Source organism: Podarcis erhardii (genome assembly GCF_964252035.2).
Source record: "Podarcis erhardii genome assembly, chromosome: 9".
In the NCBI taxonomy this organism is placed as follows: Eukaryota; Metazoa; Chordata; class Lepidosauria; order Squamata; family Lacertidae; genus Podarcis; species Podarcis erhardii.
In genome coordinates, this window is record NC_138512.1 from 77,150,214 (window position 1) to 77,169,614 (window position 19,401).

General features: G+C 47.1%; 1 protein-coding gene across 10 annotated transcripts in view; it reads left to right on the forward strand.

Moving 5' to 3' along the window:
• Positions 1-19,147, forward strand: part of LOC309350175 (PC-esterase domain-containing protein 1A-like) — a 52,105-nt gene extending 32,958 nt beyond the window's left edge. For 6 of the 10 annotated variants that reach the window (XM_081876940.1, XM_081876935.1, XM_081876931.1 and 3 more), the window contains 7 exons: positions 4,484-4,625; positions 9,815-9,894; positions 10,780-11,003; positions 12,298-12,499; positions 14,384-14,624; positions 15,695-16,099; positions 17,499-19,147. In XM_081876940.1, the coding sequence (XP_081733066.1) occupies positions 4,529-4,625; positions 9,815-9,894; positions 10,780-11,003; positions 12,298-12,499; positions 14,384-14,624; positions 15,695-16,099; positions 17,499-17,695 (1,446 nt within the window). In that variant the 5' untranslated portion in view covers positions 4,484-4,528 and the 3' untranslated portion in view covers positions 17,696-19,147. The other 4 variants (XM_081876939.1, XM_081876937.1, XM_081876938.1 and 1 more) reach the window with 4 other exon arrangements.
• The last annotated feature ends 254 nt before the right edge of the window (positions 19,148-19,401 follow it).

Sequence of the window (19,401 nt, forward strand, 5' to 3'; positions counted from 1 at the left end):
ATTCTGCAGGCACGTTGAAGAAGCAAACAGTGGTCATTAGACCTGATCTTTGTTGCAGCAAGGTTCAAACACACAAAGAGTAGGAACCCGAGCACTTTTAAGACCTCTCCCCATTTCCCATAGTACGTTTTTCAACAGCATCATTGATCACAAATATGTCAAAAAGTAGGTGTTAAGTTGTGGGTGAACATATCAGACAACACAGTGATTCTTCAAACAGCTCTTGTTTATTCACAGGCCAGAACAGAACTGAACTGAAGGGTTCAACCAGCCTGCTTATATAGAGCTCCAGTACAACGCAACAGTAAACATTTTCTGTAACTATCCAATCACTGAACATCACTTTCGATCCCTTATTTGCATATGTGGACCTGAGTGAAAACTATCTACAGTATCCCCCTGCTGGCCCAGGGTGAGAACTTCAGTACATAACAGTAGGAGGGTTTGGCATGTAGAAACATGAGCCCATCACCGACCCCTGTCAATAACCCCAGTTCCTCTTCCCCAAGGAGCAATAAAAATATTTACACATCCCCCTAGCTGTAAGGCTTTCCTGTCCATCACCTTTGGAAGTATCAGGATTCAATCCACAATCCTGATGGGTTTCTGCTGGGGTATGTGCTCCCCTTGATGGCCTCCTGCCTCCCGTTGTGTTCACACCTTATGGAGGGTGTTAACGGAGAAATCTGAGGGCTCCCTTGGACAAAAAACAAGGACACTAGCCAGGAATACCAGAGCAAAAGAGCAGCCAGTAGGCTTGGTCTTTATTGAAGACTGTTGCGACAGGACTCCCACCTGCCTCAAGGTGGAACAAGATGGAAGCCCGCCCCCCCCGAACAAAAGAGCCCCCAAACTTTTATTAGCTGCTAATCCCCATGTTACACGCTCCCCCAAACTACATTACTAATACATCATGGTTACATCATGGAAGGGGAGGTCTGGTGGCAGTAATCTGAGCATCCTGGACCCTGCCCCATGGTTCTCCTTGCCCTCCACCAAACACCCATCAAGTGTAACAAAAGGGATATTTACATTTCCCTGTTTCCCAGCCAAGTTAATCACACCCTTTGGTCTTCATCTGGGTTTGTTATTTCTGGAATGGCTACCTGTCTGGCACTCACGTATCAGGATGCCAGGAATTATCATCCAGGCAGAGGGGCTGCTGAGTAGCTGAGCTCACATGTCTATATGAATTTCTGAAGTTTTCCCTGTGAGCCAGTACATAGGAACATTTATCAGTGAATTGTTACATTTGGTATCGTGCAGCAGAGGCCCTTTGAATTGATAGGAAGAAACTGTGATGAAGTGTTTTGTGGGGACAAATCACAAAAGTCACAAAAGTGATTGTGCTGATTTTGGTAGTGGGCTGCATGTGCATGATATCTGCTGGAGGGGCAACGCCCCCAATCTATACATAAATTCCTGCAACAAGGGGGAAGGAGTATGTGACCTTTTGCTTAAGGGATTATGGATTCCCATCTTCCAGAGGAGTCATTAGCCCTTGGAACCAAGGAAATCAGTCAAACCGGTGAATTTTGGCAATTGTTTTATTCTGTACTGGATAGGCAGAGGAAACAGTATGAAACATGGGATCCGCTTATTGCTACAATTTTATAGACTGCTTTTCTGAGCCTCTGCTGTTGTGTATGTAAGGTGCCTGTGTCAATGGTCATTGTCCCGGCCTTCGTTAGAGGCTATGATGGGGATTTTGGCAGTCATTTAACCGACGTTTTGTGGGAGTCTTTCCCACAAAATCTTCCACGGCAACAACTCTAGACTCATAGAATCGGAAGGGACCCCGAGAGCCATTATGTTTTTATGTGTTGGAAGCCACCCAGAGTGGCTGGGGCAACCCAGCCAGATTGGCGGAGTATGAATAAATATGATGATGGAGATGATGACTGCCATACTGTGTGTGCCTTGCAAGGAGTCTAACCCATTGAAGGCAGGGACACTTTGGGTGGTAATCAATAAAATTTCACTTTGAGTAGACCCAATGAAATGAATAAATGTTGCTACGTTGATTTCAATAGGTCTACTCCATGTTGCTGATTTGCCACTCGTCAAATCACCTGACATCACAGTGACAGCAGGGGATTTGTTTTGCCTGCTGTGGCCTTGCAGGGTGCTTTTCAAAGTAGTAGTAGTAGTAGTAATAATAATAATAATAATAATAATAATAATAATAATAATTTATTATTTATACCCCGCTCATCTGGCTGGGTTTCCCCAGCTACTTTGGGTGGCTTCCAACTGAATATTAAAAAACAATACAGCATGAAACATAAAAAACTTCTCTAAACAGAGCTGCCTTCAGATGTCTTTTAAAAGTAAAATAGTTGTTTATTTCCTTGACATATGATGGGAGGGTATTCCACAGGGCAGGAGCCACTACCGAGAAGGCCCTCTGCCTGGTTCCCTGTAGCTTTGCTTCTCGCCGGAATAACCCCACCACTTGGCCTCCCATCATACATGTCATCTCTTTCATCTGTACCACACCGACTTGCATTTATTCGTGCAAGGTTCAATGTTTTTCCATCGAACCTGCTGAGCCACAGATTTTCCAAGGGTTTGGTGTCTCCGCTATGCGAGTGTGACGGGAAAACAGTTGAATCTCTTCCACATATAATGTTCAACTGTCCCTTACATAGCATAGCCAGGACTAAATTCCTGGGTCCTGCTTTACTGCGCTTGGTTGGCAGGCCTGTTGAGTCACATGCCGCACTGCTTTTGCAGGATACAGATCCTTCTGTAACTCTGCAGGTGGCGAGATTCCTGAATGCGGTTATCTCACACACAAAAACCACCAAAAAACAACATCAACAACAAAAACTAATCGGACAGTTATGATGAGAGTGCATGATGGATCTCGTCTCCAGTTCTCCTTTTTCTGTGAACCGTCCCTTGGATCTTTCCGGGCCCCAAGCTGTTATTTGTCACTGCTCAATGACCCACCCTCGCATCGTGGTGTTCCCCTTCTGTTGTGAGATGTATTGGTTTTTATGCTTCTGTGCTTTTATGTTTGTACATATTTTATGGGCTAATAGCCGTAAATAAATTAACTTTGCTTCTCGCAGCGAGGGAACTGCCAGAAGGTTCTCGGCGCTGGATCTCAGTGTCTGGGCAGAACGATGGTGGTTTAGGTGATGATATGTCACAAAGTTCCAAACCAGCTCAGACGCTGTGATATATCAGTATATCTCAATGTTTAGTTGGTGGCATATCACAGTGTTGAAAGCCTGATATTGCAGAGCCGTACTCAAGAGTTACAGCTGAACCTTGGGTTGTGGTTTATCTTCCCCAGACAAACCATGAGTGCTAAACTGAGATGTGAGACCTGGGTTTGGGGATAACATCTTAGCAGCCAAGACAGAGGTGCCACCAGCTGTGCTATAGAGAAAGGGAAGTGAGCTCAAAACAGCTGACTTCCTGCTGAGTTGCAGCTTCAGTGTTAAATGCTTTGCTCAAACCTTCCACCAAATTTGGTTGGGGGTGGGCAGTGTTAGTGAGCTGCCACTGTGCAGAAGTGTGCAGGGCCAGACGGAACATTTTGGCAGCAACAACAGAGGTTATCAGCTGGGTTATCAAGAAAGAATGCCTGCTCTGTGGAAGGCTGTTTAATGCTTTGTGCAGACTCACCAGACCAGTGTTTCTCAAGCTCTGGTTTCCCCAGCTGTTGTTGGACTACAACTCCCATCTTCCCTGACCACCTTGTAGTGAAGTTGGGAAATCTTGGTATGTCAAAAGTTGGTTCACGCAGGAGTGAGGCATTGCTGGAGAGTTAAAACTGTGGACTTCTGGGGAATGGGTATCTGGTCTCTTTAACTGTAAAACTCCCTGTCTGTAGGAGTGTGAGTCAATTACATCCTGACTCTAGGCAGGATGAGATGTTATCTGATCCTGGCACAGCTGGGGGCTTGAGTGTGGATTGGGTGTGAAAAGGTTCAGGAGGCTATCAAAGTAATTTACAACTCAAGAGCCTGGTACGTGTCAGAGGAGCCTGAGAAGGGATAGGAAGTCTTTTGATCTCAAGGTCTCTGAGCCTAAACAAAGTTCAGCTGTGCTGGTCTCCTGGCAGTCAGGAGATAGTTTCTCATCATACAGCCATTGGTGTGGTGGGAGCTGTACTCTTGACAACGGCTGGGGACCCAAGTGGGAGACACACTACAGAGTCTATCTACCTGCTCCAGTGTGTGCACCTTTTATTGGGTGGGGAGAAAAGTCAGGGATGCTGGAGAAAGTGGGCTGCCCAGTGGTGAGCCTGTGTCCCAGTTGTTGTTGTCCTGAAGGGGAGACCCACAAAGGGGTAATAAACCCTTTAATATGGTCCTTCCTGTGGCAGACAGGTGACAGAAAGCCGAGACATTTCACAAGCCGGGACATTTCGCTGCAGGGCTCATAGTTTTATGCCTTCCAAAAGGCACGGGAGGTTTTTTTTGTTCCTTGTTTGTCTTCCCTGTCCTTATTTGTCTCCTTTTTGCAGGAGAAAACGCCGGCCTGGTTGAGGTGTTCCGCCGCGAATGCAACTATGACAAGTCACCCCTTGGTAGAAACCCACAGTTTCTCCTCGAAAGAAGCCCAGCAGCTGCTCCACAACAAGTTTATTGTGATCATGGGTGATTCCAGTGAGTATCTTCTCGATGTGGCAATTAGGATGTGGTTTGTTCCTCAGCTGCAACAATTCCTGGCCTTCGAAACACAGGCTGGGTGCCTTTTCTCTTGCCGGGAGTATGAAAGTAATTCTCTGCCCTTGTCCTTCAGCGCGTCCCTCCCTCCTCTCTCTGCCTCTCCATCTCTCGAGCGCAGCCTCACTTCCTCTTTCAAACTGCCTCTCTGTATATTTCTGTCTTGATAAATTGGAAACATGATCTGCGGAAACTCTGTGGGTTGCAGATCTCGATGCCTAGCGTGTGGCTGAATGCTGATGTGCTTCTTAACTGCTTTTCGTGCTCAATCCATCTGCTTGCTAAAACCTTAAAGCTTTGTTGTTGTTGAGGATATGCAACCCATCATTTGCCGCTCTGCATTACTACCAGCAAATGCTTCCCAACAACAGAGATCTTTAAAATAATAATAATAATAATAATAATAATAATAATAATAATAATAATAATTATACCCTGCTCTTCTGGCTGGGTTTCCCCAGCCACTCTGGGCGGCTTCCAACAAAAGATTAGAAGAAGAAGAGTTTAGATTTGATATCCAGCTTTCTCACTACCCGAAGGAGTCTCAAAGTGGCTGACAATCTCCTTTCCCTTCCTCCCCAACAACAAACACTCTGCGAGGTGACTGGGGCTGAGAGACTTCAAAGAAGTGTGACTAGCCCAGGGTCACCCAGCAGCTGCATGAGAAGGAGCGGGGAAACGAACCCAGTTCACCAGATTACGAGTCCACCGCTCTTAACAACCACTGCACCACCAGTACATTAAAACATCAGTCATTAAAAGCTTCCCTAAAAAGGGCTGCCTTCAGATGTCTTCTAAAAGTCAGATAGTTGTTTATCTCCTTGAATCTGACGGGAGGGCGTTCCACAGGGTGGGCACCACTACCGAGAAGGCCCTCTGCCTGGTTCCCTGTAACTTTGCTTCTCACAGGGAGGGAACCGCCAGAAGGCCCTCGGCGCTGGACCTCAGTGTCCAGGTAGAACGATGGGGGTGGAGACGCTCCTTCAGGTTTACAGGGCCGAGGCTGTTTAGGACTTTAAAGGTCAGCACCAACACTTTGAATTGTGCTCAGAAACGTACTGAGAGCCAACGTAGGTCTTTCAAGACTGGTGTTATGTGGTCTCGGTGGCCGCTCCCAGTCACCAGTCTAGCTGCCGCATTCTAGTTGTAGTTTCCGGGTCACCTTCAAAGGTAGCCCCACGTAGAGCGCATGGCAGTAGTCTAAGCAGGAGATAACCAGAGCATGCACCACTCTGTTGAGACACTCTGAAGGCAGGGAGGGTCTCAGCCTGCATATCAGATGGAGCTGGTAGACAGCTGCCCTGGACACAGAATTGACCTGCGCCTCCATGGACAGCTGTGAGTCCAAAATGACCCCCAGGCTGTGCACCTGGTCCTTCAGGGGCTCAATTACCCCATTCAGGATTAGGGAGTCCCCCACACCTGCCCGCCCCCTCTCCCCCTGTCTCATAATCTGGTAAGGGAGCCAGTGTGGTGTAGTGTTTAAGAGCAGTAGACTCATAATCTGGTGAACCGGGTTCACATCCCTGCTCCTCCACATGCAGCTGCTGGGTGACCTTGGGCAAGTCACACTTCTTGAAGTCGCTCAGCCCCACTCACCTCTTTGTTGTGGGGGAGGAAGGGAAAGGAGAATGTTAGCCGCTTTGAGACTCCTTAGGGTAGTGATAAAGCAGGATATCAAATCCAAACTCTTCTTCCCCCCAAAACAGTACTTCTGTCTTGTCAGGATTCAACCTCAATCCATTAGCTGCTATCCATCCTCCACCCTCCTCCACACACTCACACAGGACATTCATCCCCATCACATCTTTGGGAGATGTGGGTCATTGTGCCTCCTTCAGCTTGGCCTCGCCCCCTTTGCACCGATGAATGATCCCAAGGGATCCTCTTGGACTGGTGCAGACGTGATTTGGAGTCAAGAGTGGGTCTGTCCTTGCTCCGTAGTGGGCATTTATCATGGAAGTGCAACACTCACCCTCTTGCTACAGGGCATCTGTACCAAATGGTGCCAAAACAACCCCCTCTCATCTTTCCCTTGTTCGGCATCTATTTATTTAAACAATGCAGCAACGTGAGATCACAAATCATTCCCAAAATAAAATTGTAAATGAGCTTCTCTGCCTGGATAGCTCAGCTGGTTAGAGCGTGGTGCCGATAACGCCATGGTTTCAGGTTCGATCCCTGTAAGGGACAGCTGCATATTTCTGCATTGCTGGGGCTTGGGCTAGATCAGGGGTAGCAACCTTTTTCAGCCATGGACCGGTCCACCGCCCCTCAGACCATGTGGTGGGCCGGACTATATTTTGAAAGAAAAATATATATTAAAATGAACAAATTCCTATGCCCCACAAATAACCCAGAGATGCATTTTAAATAAAAGGACACATTCTACTTATGTAAAAACGCGCTGATTCCCAAAACCGTCCGCAGGCCGGATTGAGAAGGCGATTGGGCTGCATCCAGCCCACAGGCCTTAGGTTGCCTACCCCTGGGCTAGATAGTCCTGGGTAAAGGTAACGGTAAAGGGACCCCTGACCATTAGGTCCAGTCGTGGCCAACTCTGGGGTTGCAGCACTCATCTCGCTTTATTGGCTGAGGGAGCCGGCGTACAGCTTCCAGGTCATGTGGCCAGCATGACTAAGCTGCTTCTGGCGAACCAGAGCAGCGCATGGAAACGCCGTTTACCTTCCTGCCGGAGAGGTACCTATTTATCTACTTGCACTCTTACATGCTTTCGAACTGCTAGGTGGGCAGGAGCAGGGACCGAACAACGGGAGCTCACCCCATCGCGGGGATTCGAACCACCAACCTTCTGATCGGCAAGTCCTAGGCTCTGTGGTTTAACCCACAGCGCCACCCACGTCCAGCCCTGGGTAATCTTGGTCTAATTTGAGACAGTCAAACTCCCCTCGACACAAAGAAGCCTTTCTCTTTTCTGATCTTTCATCACAGTTGAAAATAGGGATTTGCAACAATATGTTTGCATATTGTTTGCAACAATATGTTGTGGAGAAGTGTAGAATTATAGCCAGTGCCCTTGAAGAGACGTGGGGATATTGTTTCTGGTTGCATATCACCCCCAGAAAGTTTTTATTTTGATACCATACTGTACTGAAATGTTTAAATGTTACTTTGTTTGCCATTGAATCTTCCCACGACTTGCCGTGGCCACGACTGCCAGACCAGTGTGATGCACTGCACCCTTTGAGAACCACGGCCGCAAACCCTTTGTGGTGCAGAAATCTCTTTCCTCCCCACTCCAGAGCAGTTTGTGCTGATTATGTTCCTTTCAATCTGGGTTGACTCTAGATCCTGCTTTCTAGTAGAGTGGTTGTGCTTGCTTGAGACATTTTAAAAGCCCATTAGGTTATCCAAACTGTTCCCTGTCTGCATGGCACCACAGGTCGACGAGAAAGGAAGTGGCGATTACAATCTCCCCCCCATTTATTTTTCTTTTACAGTGGTACCTCTGGTTGCGAACGGGATCTGTTCCAGAGCCCAGTTCGCAACCTGAGCAGAACACAACCCATGTCTGCGCGTGCGTGGGTCGCGATTCGCTGCATCTGCGCATGCACGTGACATCATTGTAAAAAAAAAAGGTTCTGACCTCCCTTTGTCACCTTAGCTTGGTGCTCGGACTCTTGTCGGCATAAAAGAGTCCACGAGAAGTGTATCCTTGCAGAGTACTTTCTGCTTTTATTCTTAAAAAAAACGACTGACCAACTGTACACATCAACACTACCAGCTTTCACTAACCAACCAACCAACCCAAACAAAAACTAACATTTCTCACTCTATATATGCAACCCGGTGCAGGCCGCTGACTCATGCTGACCCAGTTTTTTTAAGCATTAAAGAAACAGCAGCCAATTTTTTAGCCGTGACAGTCATTTTGAGCGTATGTGCATGCGTGAGCAGCGAAACCCAGAAGTAACCCTTTCCGGTACTTCCGGGTCGCCGTGGGACGCAACCTGAAAAGATTTAACCTGAAGCAAACGTAACAAGAGGTATGACTGTATTTCAGGATTCAGAGTCACCATTTATCACTCAACAGTTATAATTCTATAATACAAATGAGTTCCTGCTCATCCATCCTCAATGTTTAGAAACACAATTTCATACAGTTGCTTCTTAAAATTCCATCATGTCCCATTTCATCCTCTTAAATAGGTTTCTTAATATATTCTATCCCCCCTCCCCATAAATTTCGAATGAAATTTTTTAGTATACCGGAGAGAGTTTCCAGTTCTCCTTGAAAGATTCTAGATTTGTGTCTCTTATCAGAGCTGCCAGTTTTAACATATTCTGCATATTCCATGATTTTCATCAGCCATTCTTCATTTGTCGGTATTCCATGCCGCTTTGGTTACATGCAGAAACACAGTTGAAGTTTCCTTTGCAATCTACCGTATTTTTCGCTCTTATAAGGCGCACCAGACCACAAGACGCATCTAGTTTTTGGAGGAGGAAAACAAGAAAAAAATATTCTGAATCTCAGAAGCTGCACAGTGATCCCTCTTGCTGTTCTGGCTTCTGGGATAGCTGCATGAAGCCTGTATTCGCTCTATAAGACGCACACACATTTCCCCTTACTTTTTAGGAGGGAAAAAGTGAGTCTTATAGTACATCTTTGTCAATCTGTTTTCAAATGGATTATGCAGGGTAATTCAGAATCACACCAGAAGGGCGTTTTGTTTTTGGAACGAGCCCAGTTTCTCCAGAAGTGCTTCTTGGAGGGGGAAAATATGCAATCGCTCTAGATCATGGGTAGGCAAACTAAGGCCCGGGTGCCGGATCTGGCCCAATCGCCTTCTCAATCCGGCCCACAGATGGTCCAGGAATCAGTGTGTTTTTCCATGAGTAGAATGTGTCCTTTTATTTAAAATGCATCTCTGGGTTATTTGTGGGGCATAGGAATTCATTCATATTCTTTTTCAAAGTATAGTCCGGCCCCCCACAAGGTCTGAGGGACAGTTGACCGGCCTCCTGCCGAAAAAGTTTGCTGACCCCTGCTCTAGATTGTGTGTGGACTACATAAAAAAAAACCTCGTATTTGGTCTCCATAGATTCTAGAATAAAATGTTTGTATGCAGCCTTAGTCGACAAGACATGTTTTCTTCCCATTCTAGTTTACCGATCGATATACAAAGACCTGATCTCCATCCTGCAGGCCGACAAGTTGCTCACTGTTGATCAGCTGAAGAAAAAGGTGGTTTTTTCTTTAAAGTATTTTCATAGAATCCTAGAATTTTAGAGTTGGAAGGGAGCACAACGGTCAAACCTAGACGTCTCAATGACACAGCTGCTGCAGAAGCAATAATTGTGCAAACTTGTGCTTGGCTGCCCCAGTTCAGGGCAGAACTGGATCCGTATTCCCTGATCAATAACTTTTCCTTTTGGGCAGCTCCTTTTATTCAGACACAGCAATCCCTATCTATACTTAGAGGGGGGAGTCCGACTGGTTGGACAGTTCTGTTCGGCAGTAGGATGGAAGACGGGGGGGTTAGGGGGCTGTTGACCAACCGAGACCCCCTCATTCGGTGGTTCTCTGGACTGAGACTTCTAGGAGTAGTAGTAAAGTAAATAGTAAATTTTATTTATACCCCGCCCTCCCTGCCCAGAGCCGGGCTCAGGGCGGCTAACACCAATAAAATCATAGTAAAAACATAATGGGGGGGGGGTACCCAATTTAAAATACGGGTCAAAATGCAATTTAAAATGCAGCCTCGTTTTAAAAGTAGCTGATAGATCAAGACCATAAGGGGAGGGAAACATAAGGGTCAGACTGAGTCCAAACTAAAGGCCAGGTGGAACAGCTCTGTCTTGCAGGCCCTGCGGAAAGATGTCAAGTCCCGCAGGGCCCTGGTCTCTTGGGACAGAGCGTTCCACCAAGTCGGGGCCAGTACTGAAAAGGCCCTGGCCCTAGTTGAGGTCAATCTAACCACCTTGCGACCTGGGACCTCCAAAATGTTGTTTTTTGTAGACCTTAAGGTCCTTCGCGGGGCATACCAGGAGAGGCGGTCCCGCAGTAATGGGTTGGCTGCAAGGGGCTTGCAAAAGAGGCCTTGGGTACGATCCTGATCTCTACTTGCAGGGAGAACCGACTTTTGCCAATGATAAACTGGTGAAATATAGTGGGTTAGGCTGCGGGAACAGATACCAGGAGGTGCGCGAGTTCCGCTCGGATCACCACCTGGTGCGATGCTACTTCATTCCCCGCGTTTATTCAGACTACGTGGAGGAAATCTTGGACGACCTCCAAAGAGAGCCAAAACCGGACGTGGTCATCTTCAATTCCTGCCTCTGGGACCTGAACAGGTAAGGGGGGCTTACCTGTGGCTCCAGGGCCCTCTGCTTCCGTGTGTGGGCTTCTCTGAGATATCTGGCTGACCCACGCTTGGAAACTGGGTGCTGGGCTCTTGCTGCCCAGATGGACCGACCTTGCTGTGATCCTGTGGCCTCTGCCTTGTGTTGTCCAGCCCTTCGTTGCTGATCCCTGACCAGAAACCTCGTATGTCTCTGCATCAGCTGAGATTTGGGATGCTTTTGTTGCTGCTTTATGCAGGGACTTAGCGGAAAAACTGTGCTTCCCTCTCCTTAAAAAATAACCGCTGGAGCAGTTAGTCATGCAGAGATGTGGTGGGCAGACTCCTCCATGGGTGGTCTCCAAAACAGCCTTTTTATTTGGTTGATTACCAAACATGATCCCATGTTGGAGGATGGAGAATTGGGAAAATACCCTTTTGTTTATACAGTGGTGCCTCGCAAGACGAAATTAATCCGTTCCGCGAGTCTCTTTGTCTAGCGGTTTTTTCGTCTTGCGAAGCACGGCTATTAGCGGCTTAGCGGCTTTTAGCGGATAAGCAGATAAGCGGCTTAGCGGCTTAGAAAAAGGGGGGGGAGGAAAAACCCCCCGCAGGAACTCGCAATTTTCGTCTTGCGAAGCAAGCCCATAGGAAATTCGTTTTGCGAAGAACCTTTCGTCTAGCGGGTTTTCCGTCTTGCGAGGCATTCGTCTTGCGGGGCACCACTGTACTCACATCTGTCCAGGTTTGAAAATCAAGGGAACATGAGACCAGGTGTGTGTGTGTGTGTGTGTGTGTGTGTGCGTGGTTGTTGTTACCTTGTAAGATGTTTTATAGTAACTTTCATAAAGATTCAGTATCTGACGTTTTAGTTAAAACAAATTGTTTAAATTTTTATTAAGGAAATGATTATTTTCCTCCTTCCAATAAAGCACAGCAGAAAAGTTGTCCAAATATAAACAGTGAAACCTCACAACAATTTCATAATTACCTGTCTGTGTATTTCTAATAATTATAAACAAATCAGTAACTTTTGATATAACTGTAAAAACTACTCTGAAAATTTTATTATTCCAAAAACGAAACCTTCCATCTGGTTGTAAATATTAAGGTTATATCAGCAAGAATGAGTCTTTCTGTAAAAAAGAATAATGATTTAAATCAATACTTACTGACTCACGATTTAAATCAATTTGATTTAAATCAAATCCACCCTGGCACCCTTCAGCTTTCTTGGCCAAGACCAATGCTGTTATCCTTTTGTGTCTTCCCACCAAGATTCTGATGGTCTCCTTTCTTCCATTCAGGTACCAAGAGAAGGTGGCCAGGAAGCTTCGGCTGCCGAAGGCCATCAGGCAGTACAAGCTCAACCTGGAGAAGCTCTTTGAGAGGCTGGATCAGGTCCTTCCTCAGACCTGCCTTGCCATCTGGAACACAGCCCTCCCCATTCGGAAAAAGCCTTCTGGAGCCCTCTACAAAGAGATGGAGGGAGACTACTGCTCAGCTGAGGTGACTGGGGGGCCAGCTCCCACCCAGGGCGGGGCAGGGCAGGGTATCAGCCTGCCCCCTAGCCCATAGCTGTCAACTTTTCCCTTTACTTGCGAGGAATCCTATTCGGAATAAGGGAGTTTTCCTTTAAAAAAGGGAAACGTTGACAGCTATGCCCTCGCCCTCCCTCCAACATGTGGGAATGTTAAAGATTGTAAAGGGAAAGGGACCTCTGACCGTTAGGTCCAGTCACGGACGACTCTGGGGTTGCGGCGCTCATCAGGATATTGACAAGCTGGAAGGTGTGCAGAGGAGGGCAACCATGATGATCAAGAGTCTGGAAACTAAGCCTTATGAGGAATGGTTGAAGGAGTTGGGCATGTTTAGGCTGGAGAAGAGGAGACTGAGAGGGAGATATGATAAAGGTAAAGGGACCCCTGAACGTTAGGTCCAGTTGTGACCAACTCTGGGGTTGCGGCGCTCATCTCACTTTACTGGCCGAGGGAGCCAGCGTTTGATCACAGACAGTTTTTCTGGGTCATGTGGCCAGCATGACTAAGCCGCTTCTGGCGAACCAGAGCAGCGCACGGAACGCCATTTACCTTCCCGCCGGAGCGGTACCTATTTATCTACTTGCACTTTGATGTGCTTTCGAACTGCTAGGGTGGCAGGAGCAGGGACCGAGCAATGGGAGCTCACCCCGTCGCGGGGATTCGAACTGCCGACCTTCTGATCGGCAAGTCCTAGGCTCTGTAGTTTAAGATTGTAGGAAAGGATATATTGAATAAGTATTATCCTTCTTTCACTCATGCAAGTAAGTGATGCAGCAGAGCAGATTCTCCTCACTATAGTTGGAAGCTAGTTTGCAGATTCGTTTGAATCTCTTAGTTAAGATTATTTCCTGGTGTTCCACTTTTGATCCTAATAATAATAATAATAATAAATAATAATATTTTTTTACCCCACCCTCCCTGGCCAAGACCGGGTTCAGGGCAGCAGCTAACACCGACTTTGAATACAGTAAAAACATTAAAAACAAATCAAAACAAAACAAAAACCAAACAAACAGTTGGTTAAAATATAAGTTAGAATACAGTGTAAAATGCAGCTTAAAATGCAGCCTCGTTTTAGTGGTAGCCTATAGATCAAAGCCATAAGGGGGAAAAAGTCAAATATTCACCAGGACCAACTATCCATGCTGGCCCTACATGGGCCACCAAAAAGAGCCGAGGGAATATATATGCAAAATCCCTTATAAGGCGTTCCATAAATAAATAAATGGGGGGGGGGGGTTGTTGAGTCCATCCCCAAAGGCCAGGCGGAACAGCTGCATCTTGTAGACCCTGTGGAAAGATGTTGAATCCCGCAGGGCCCCAGTCTCTTGTGACAAGAGCATTCCACCAAGTCGGGGCCAGTGCTGAAAAGGCCCTGGCCCTGGTTGAGGCCAATCTAACCTCCTTGGGGCTCAGGACCTCCAAAGTGTTCTTATTTATGGGATGTCCCTATTTTCATCGGAGAAATGTTGAAGGGTATACCATTAGTACTTCTTCCGCGTTTGTAAGAACTCGATCTTTTAATGTGGCACTTTGGAACTCCCTGCCTACTGATCCCAGGCCGATGACATATCCATATTCTTTTCAGCCACCTGCCTGATATCAATAGACAGGCATCTATTGCTTACCCAGATGCTTAGAAAATTGATGTGAATTTTAACCTCTTTTTTTTTTTTTAGTCTTTCGCGTCTAACTTTTTGAAAGTCTTGCATTATTGTGGTTAATTTTTCTTATTGATGAATTTTATTTTATCTTTTTTGTAGACGGTTTGGGACTTGGTTTTTTTTTTTTTTTACGCAATGAAGCATTGTATGCATGCTATGAAATAAAATAAAATAATAAATAAATGCAGGATGTAGAAAAAGCGACCCCCGTGGACGTGATTGAAGCCAACTTCTACGGCGCCATCCTCGCCAGCAGCTATGGGTTCGACGTCCTGGACCTTCATTTCTTCTTCCGCTTTGTGGACCATCTCCGCATTGAAGACGGGGTACACTGGAACTTCTTGGCGCACCGGTTTCTTACCAGATACCTGCTGACCTACATTGCTGATTCCTGGGGAGTCGAGCTTGAGAAGAGGGAGTCTGACACAGGTGAGCGTGTGGCTCAAGAACAGGTGAAGAGCTGGATGGAAGGCAGAGATTGCAGAAGGTCCGGAAGACTATAGCTGTAAAAGAGTTTTTGAGAAGGGGGATTTGGGGCTTCACTCACTGCTGCTGCTGCTTCTTTTGGCAATCGCTCGTAGCCGTGTAAGACTGTAAAAAGTAAGATTTTTAAAAAGTGAGTCTGTAAGTGACTGTGGAGGCCAATTCTGGACCCACACGTCCTTCCACAGCGGGGACATTGGTTTCCGGGCGGTAGTTGATCACGGTGAGGGTTTGCCAAGCGTGCCTTCCTCTTAGCACGTTTCTCCCTTGTGTCCTGAGTTCAAGTGTCTTCACTTGAAGAAGTGTGCATGCACACGAAAGCTCATACCTAGAACTAACTTAGTTGGTCTTTAAGGTGCTACTGGAAGGAATTTTTTTATTTTGTTTTGACTATGGCAGACCAACACGGCTACCTATCTGTAATTCAAAGCCCATGACACCTTTAAGGCTGTTCTCCAACTGGAGCGCTTGCAGGCCAGTGTTTCCCAATTGTTGGTGTTTATACTACATTCTGTTAGATTTGCCTTGGGAGAGTCTTTAAACCTCTTTTGCTGACCACCAGCATTACGCTTTCCATTTTTAAGTTCGGAATAGAGTAGTTGCCTTGGAAGACGATCATCAGGCATCCGCACAACATGACCAGTCCAACGAAATTGATGTTGAAGAATCATTGCTTCAACGCTGCTGATCTTTGCTTCCAGTACACTGGCATTAGTTTGCCTGTCTTCCGAAGTGATGTGTAAAAATTTTTGGGACCAGGGACTCATGAGAGTTGCTTTCGGGGGGGGGGTTGTGTGTGAGTGGGTCTAGACTAACCCCGTGCAATGCAGGAGTCCTTTGCCCAAGGTGGGGCTTTAGAACCCATGACCTTGAGATTAAGAGAGAGGGAGGGCAAAAAAGAGAGGGGCTGCCCCCACTCCACAGAACCTGCTGTTGGTGCTGAGCTTCTTGCAAAGAACGACAGGTGTGATTTTCCCCTCCCCATCTCCCCAGAATAATGGCCTCTCGCTTTGCAGGGATTGGTTGGAACGGGACTTCAGCAGATCAGCCAGCTTGCCCTCAGCTGTCCTCCACACCCCAGTTGTGCCGTGACTTCTTCTCGGCGGGTGACGCACCTATTAGGCAGCTCTCTGTGGACAGAGAAGCCCCCTACAGCTATGGCACACCCTATGGCAACATACCTGTGGCTGGATTCGAATACAACCCCCAGGACCCCTCGCCCCACCATGGCCGGCTCCTTCCTGCCCACCCGCCGTTTGAGCACCACAGCAATCCGTACGACGACGGGCCAGGGGGCGGATTGGACTGTCACGACTATCCACCCGACGATGGACAGCTCACTCCTGACCCCCAGTTCAGTGACCATTGGAATGGTTCCTTCAGCCACAGGGGTGGGATTTGGAATGGCCCCTTTTCCCAAGGTATGTCCCTGCAAACCACCATTGTCCCTCTGAGATACGTTTAGGAGTCCACTGTTGGGATGCAGCCAAGGAAACGGGGGCAATTTGCAAGCCCCCAGCTGGCTTCAGCCCACTGGCTGGTAAGCCGGGCGATCTCCAGTCCTTGACTCAGCATGAAACAGCGACCCACAGTGACCCACAGCTTCAGTAGCATTCAGAAGCTGGAGCACGCTCTACTCAGCTGAGTAAATAACACTGCGCAAACAGAAGTGGCAGGAGATGGCTGTGAGAGCATATTTACCCGCCCCCGCACAAGCACCCGCTGTTTACCTTCCCGCCGGTGTGGTACCTATTTATCTACTTGCACTTTGGCGTGCTTTCAAACTGCTAGGTTGGCAGGAGCTGGGACCAAACAATGGGAGCTCACCCCATTGCGGGGATTCGAACCGCTGACCTACTGATTGGCAAGCCCTAGGCTCAGTGGTTTACACCACAGCGCCACCCGCGACCCATAAAAATACAGTTAGCATCCCATAAATATAAGAGGAGGGGTTTCAGCAGATAAAGCAACTTAGACTGAGTTTTAGCACACATGAAAAGCCTAAAACAAATCCTTATTTCCTGATGTATAGCCTTTGGACTATACTGTAACTTAAATAGAAAATTATCTTTAGAAAGATTTCCCCTACAAAGCATTTTATTTTTATTTTTTAAAATCCGATTTAAATAAAAAAAATCCTTTTTATTTTATTTTTTTAAAATTTTATTAAGAATTTTGTTAATACAATAAAGAGAAAAAAGAAAAACAGAATACACAGAAAACAGACAAAAAAGAAACAAACATAAAATTTGGCATCTTGTGATAACCATCTTTTCTTCATTTTTGGACTTCCTCACATCTCTCGCTCCTGCGTTCCAAATTTATAAAACTTTAGCCAGCAACTTATCACCTTGTTTCCATTCTTATTGTACACATTTCCAATATTTTGTCCCTAACTTTGAATATTTTATCTAGGTCTTAAATACCTAATTTTGACATGATATTTATTCAAAATTTATTTTTCTCATAAAATTCACTCATTCTCATAATCTTTTCAACTAACCTTATGGTGCCCTGTTATTTTCAAGTCTCTCATCCTTCTTAACACTCATATAGTTTACAGTGTTTTTGTAGATAGTCCTTAAAAAATCCTTTTTAAAACACACACAAAACCATTGATTTTTACCCACCCTGCCTAGAACAGAGACTGGTAACCAGTTCAGCTGCTGAAAGCGGCACATACATTTCCTGTCTCCAGAGGGCTTCATCCTAAGCTCACACATGTCTCAATTGCGCAGCTGATTCTGGGTTTTCCTGCTGCTTTTACTTTCTGTGCCCGCTCTGCTTCCCGACTCTGACCCCTTTCTCGCTTTCCTCCAGAAACCCACCCTGACGGCTCCCCTATTCCCACACTGGCCGGGTGCTCCTGGCGAAGGCGGCGCCCCAAGTTCATACAGTACCGCCCCCACGAGCAACGCGAAAGAGCCCACCCCTACGACAGGCGGGGGCGCGGCAGAAACTCTTGGCGTCGCCTCCAAAGGTCAAGATACGTCTGGAGACGCCCCTCTCGCTCTTAGCAGGGGCTCCGACAGCCTTGAATGTTCTTCTCTTGCAGGCAGCAGCCCAACTTGTCAGGACTGGGGATGGGGTTTTTTTGGGGGGGGGGAGTTGCCTGTGGGTGACAAGGGCTTCTGTGCACATACTGGAAGGGTGCGTCGCTTGATCTCCAGCCTGCTATTGGACACCCTTTGGTCACATGGTCCAAGTGGGGGGCAAGCCCGTCTTTCTGAACCCAGGGTTGGCCCCCACCCAGTCCGGACGCTTCTACTTTTTCACCTCCACCGCCCGTCCCGTGGAAGAAGGGTGTCTTCGCAACCAGCTCTGAAAAGCAAGCTCGGTAGTCCTATCTCAGACACACACCAGGCATTCGAAGCGCATTCTGCCCACGTTTTAAAGCTCTCCCCTCCAAAAGACCCATGGGAACTGTAGTTCCCCTGCTCACAGACCTACAGGGCCCTTAAACTACAGTTCCTAAAATGCTTTGGGGGTACAGCCATGTGCTTTTAAGGTGTGTTGGGGATCTGCCCCTAGTCGTGGGATGACCTGCAGGTGATCTATTGCTCAGTTGATATCAGCACAAACCGCCTGGGTTGTTTTGGCCAGGATTTTTATATTCGCCATTAAATTCATTCCGTCCCGCCCAGGGCAACAGCGAATCTGGGTGGAAATGCTTCTTTCCCAAAGCCCCCTGCTATTTCCCTGCCGTGCAAGGTGGGACAGACTGCCTTTGAAGCACTGGGGAGTGGGAACTGAATGTGGCCCTCTGCATGTTCTTATCAGGCCCTCTGGACTTTCCCCAGGGAGTTGAGGTCCGGCTGTGCTCCCATCCATCTTTGAGAATGTGGCTGTTTATGGGCGTTTTCATTCAGCAATCGCAGGAAGCCCATTTTCACATTCACCCATAGGGTGGGTGGGTAGGCAGACACTGTGTTTGGGAGGGCAAAATGTGCCATCTCTTTGCATTTTCCAACCTGCGACGCACCTGCCCAGGTGAGCCCCATTTGTGGATCCACAAAGGAAGGACTGTTACTAGAAGTAACTTCATTTCCCCTCCCAGCACAGTTTACTCCGCTTCTTCCTCTACACGGGAACATGACTTTATACGGAAACTACTCTTTTGCACTAGGGTCTCGGGAGCATGGCCTAGTGGGCAGGTCTCCTGCATAAGCCCCACTAAGATAGACTGAAGCTATGCAAGAACTCGCTCCAGAGACCTTCCCCCGGGGTCAGGCAAGCTGCCCAAAATGACTCCCGAGAGAGCTTTTTCCAGTCTGAATGTATAATGTTTTTTAAAAGCCTTAAGGTGAGGCAGTGTGTGTGTGTGAAATCCTTATCTCCTAACCCAGCTGGGGTCTGTTGGAATGAAATGCATTACCTGAAAGGAGAACAGATTTTTGAGGAGGAAAAAGCTGTTTCGCAAAGGCAGCATTTTCCTCTCTGAAAGGAAATAATAAAAGTGTGGTTGGTAATCGTCTTTTTGTCTTTCTGTTCAGAGGAGGGTTGTTTGCCTTTGTAGTGAAAATGTCCCCATTTTACAGGTGGAGAACCGAGAGTGGTGTGAAACAAGTTCATGGGAGAAGAGGGACTCAAAAGCCGAGAGTTAAAGTGCCTTTGGGGTGGGGGTTGTTATTACTGTATTTTTTGCTCTATAAGACTCACTTTTTCCCTCCTAAACAGTAAGGGGAAATGTGTGTGCGTCTTATGGAGCGAATGCAGGATGCGC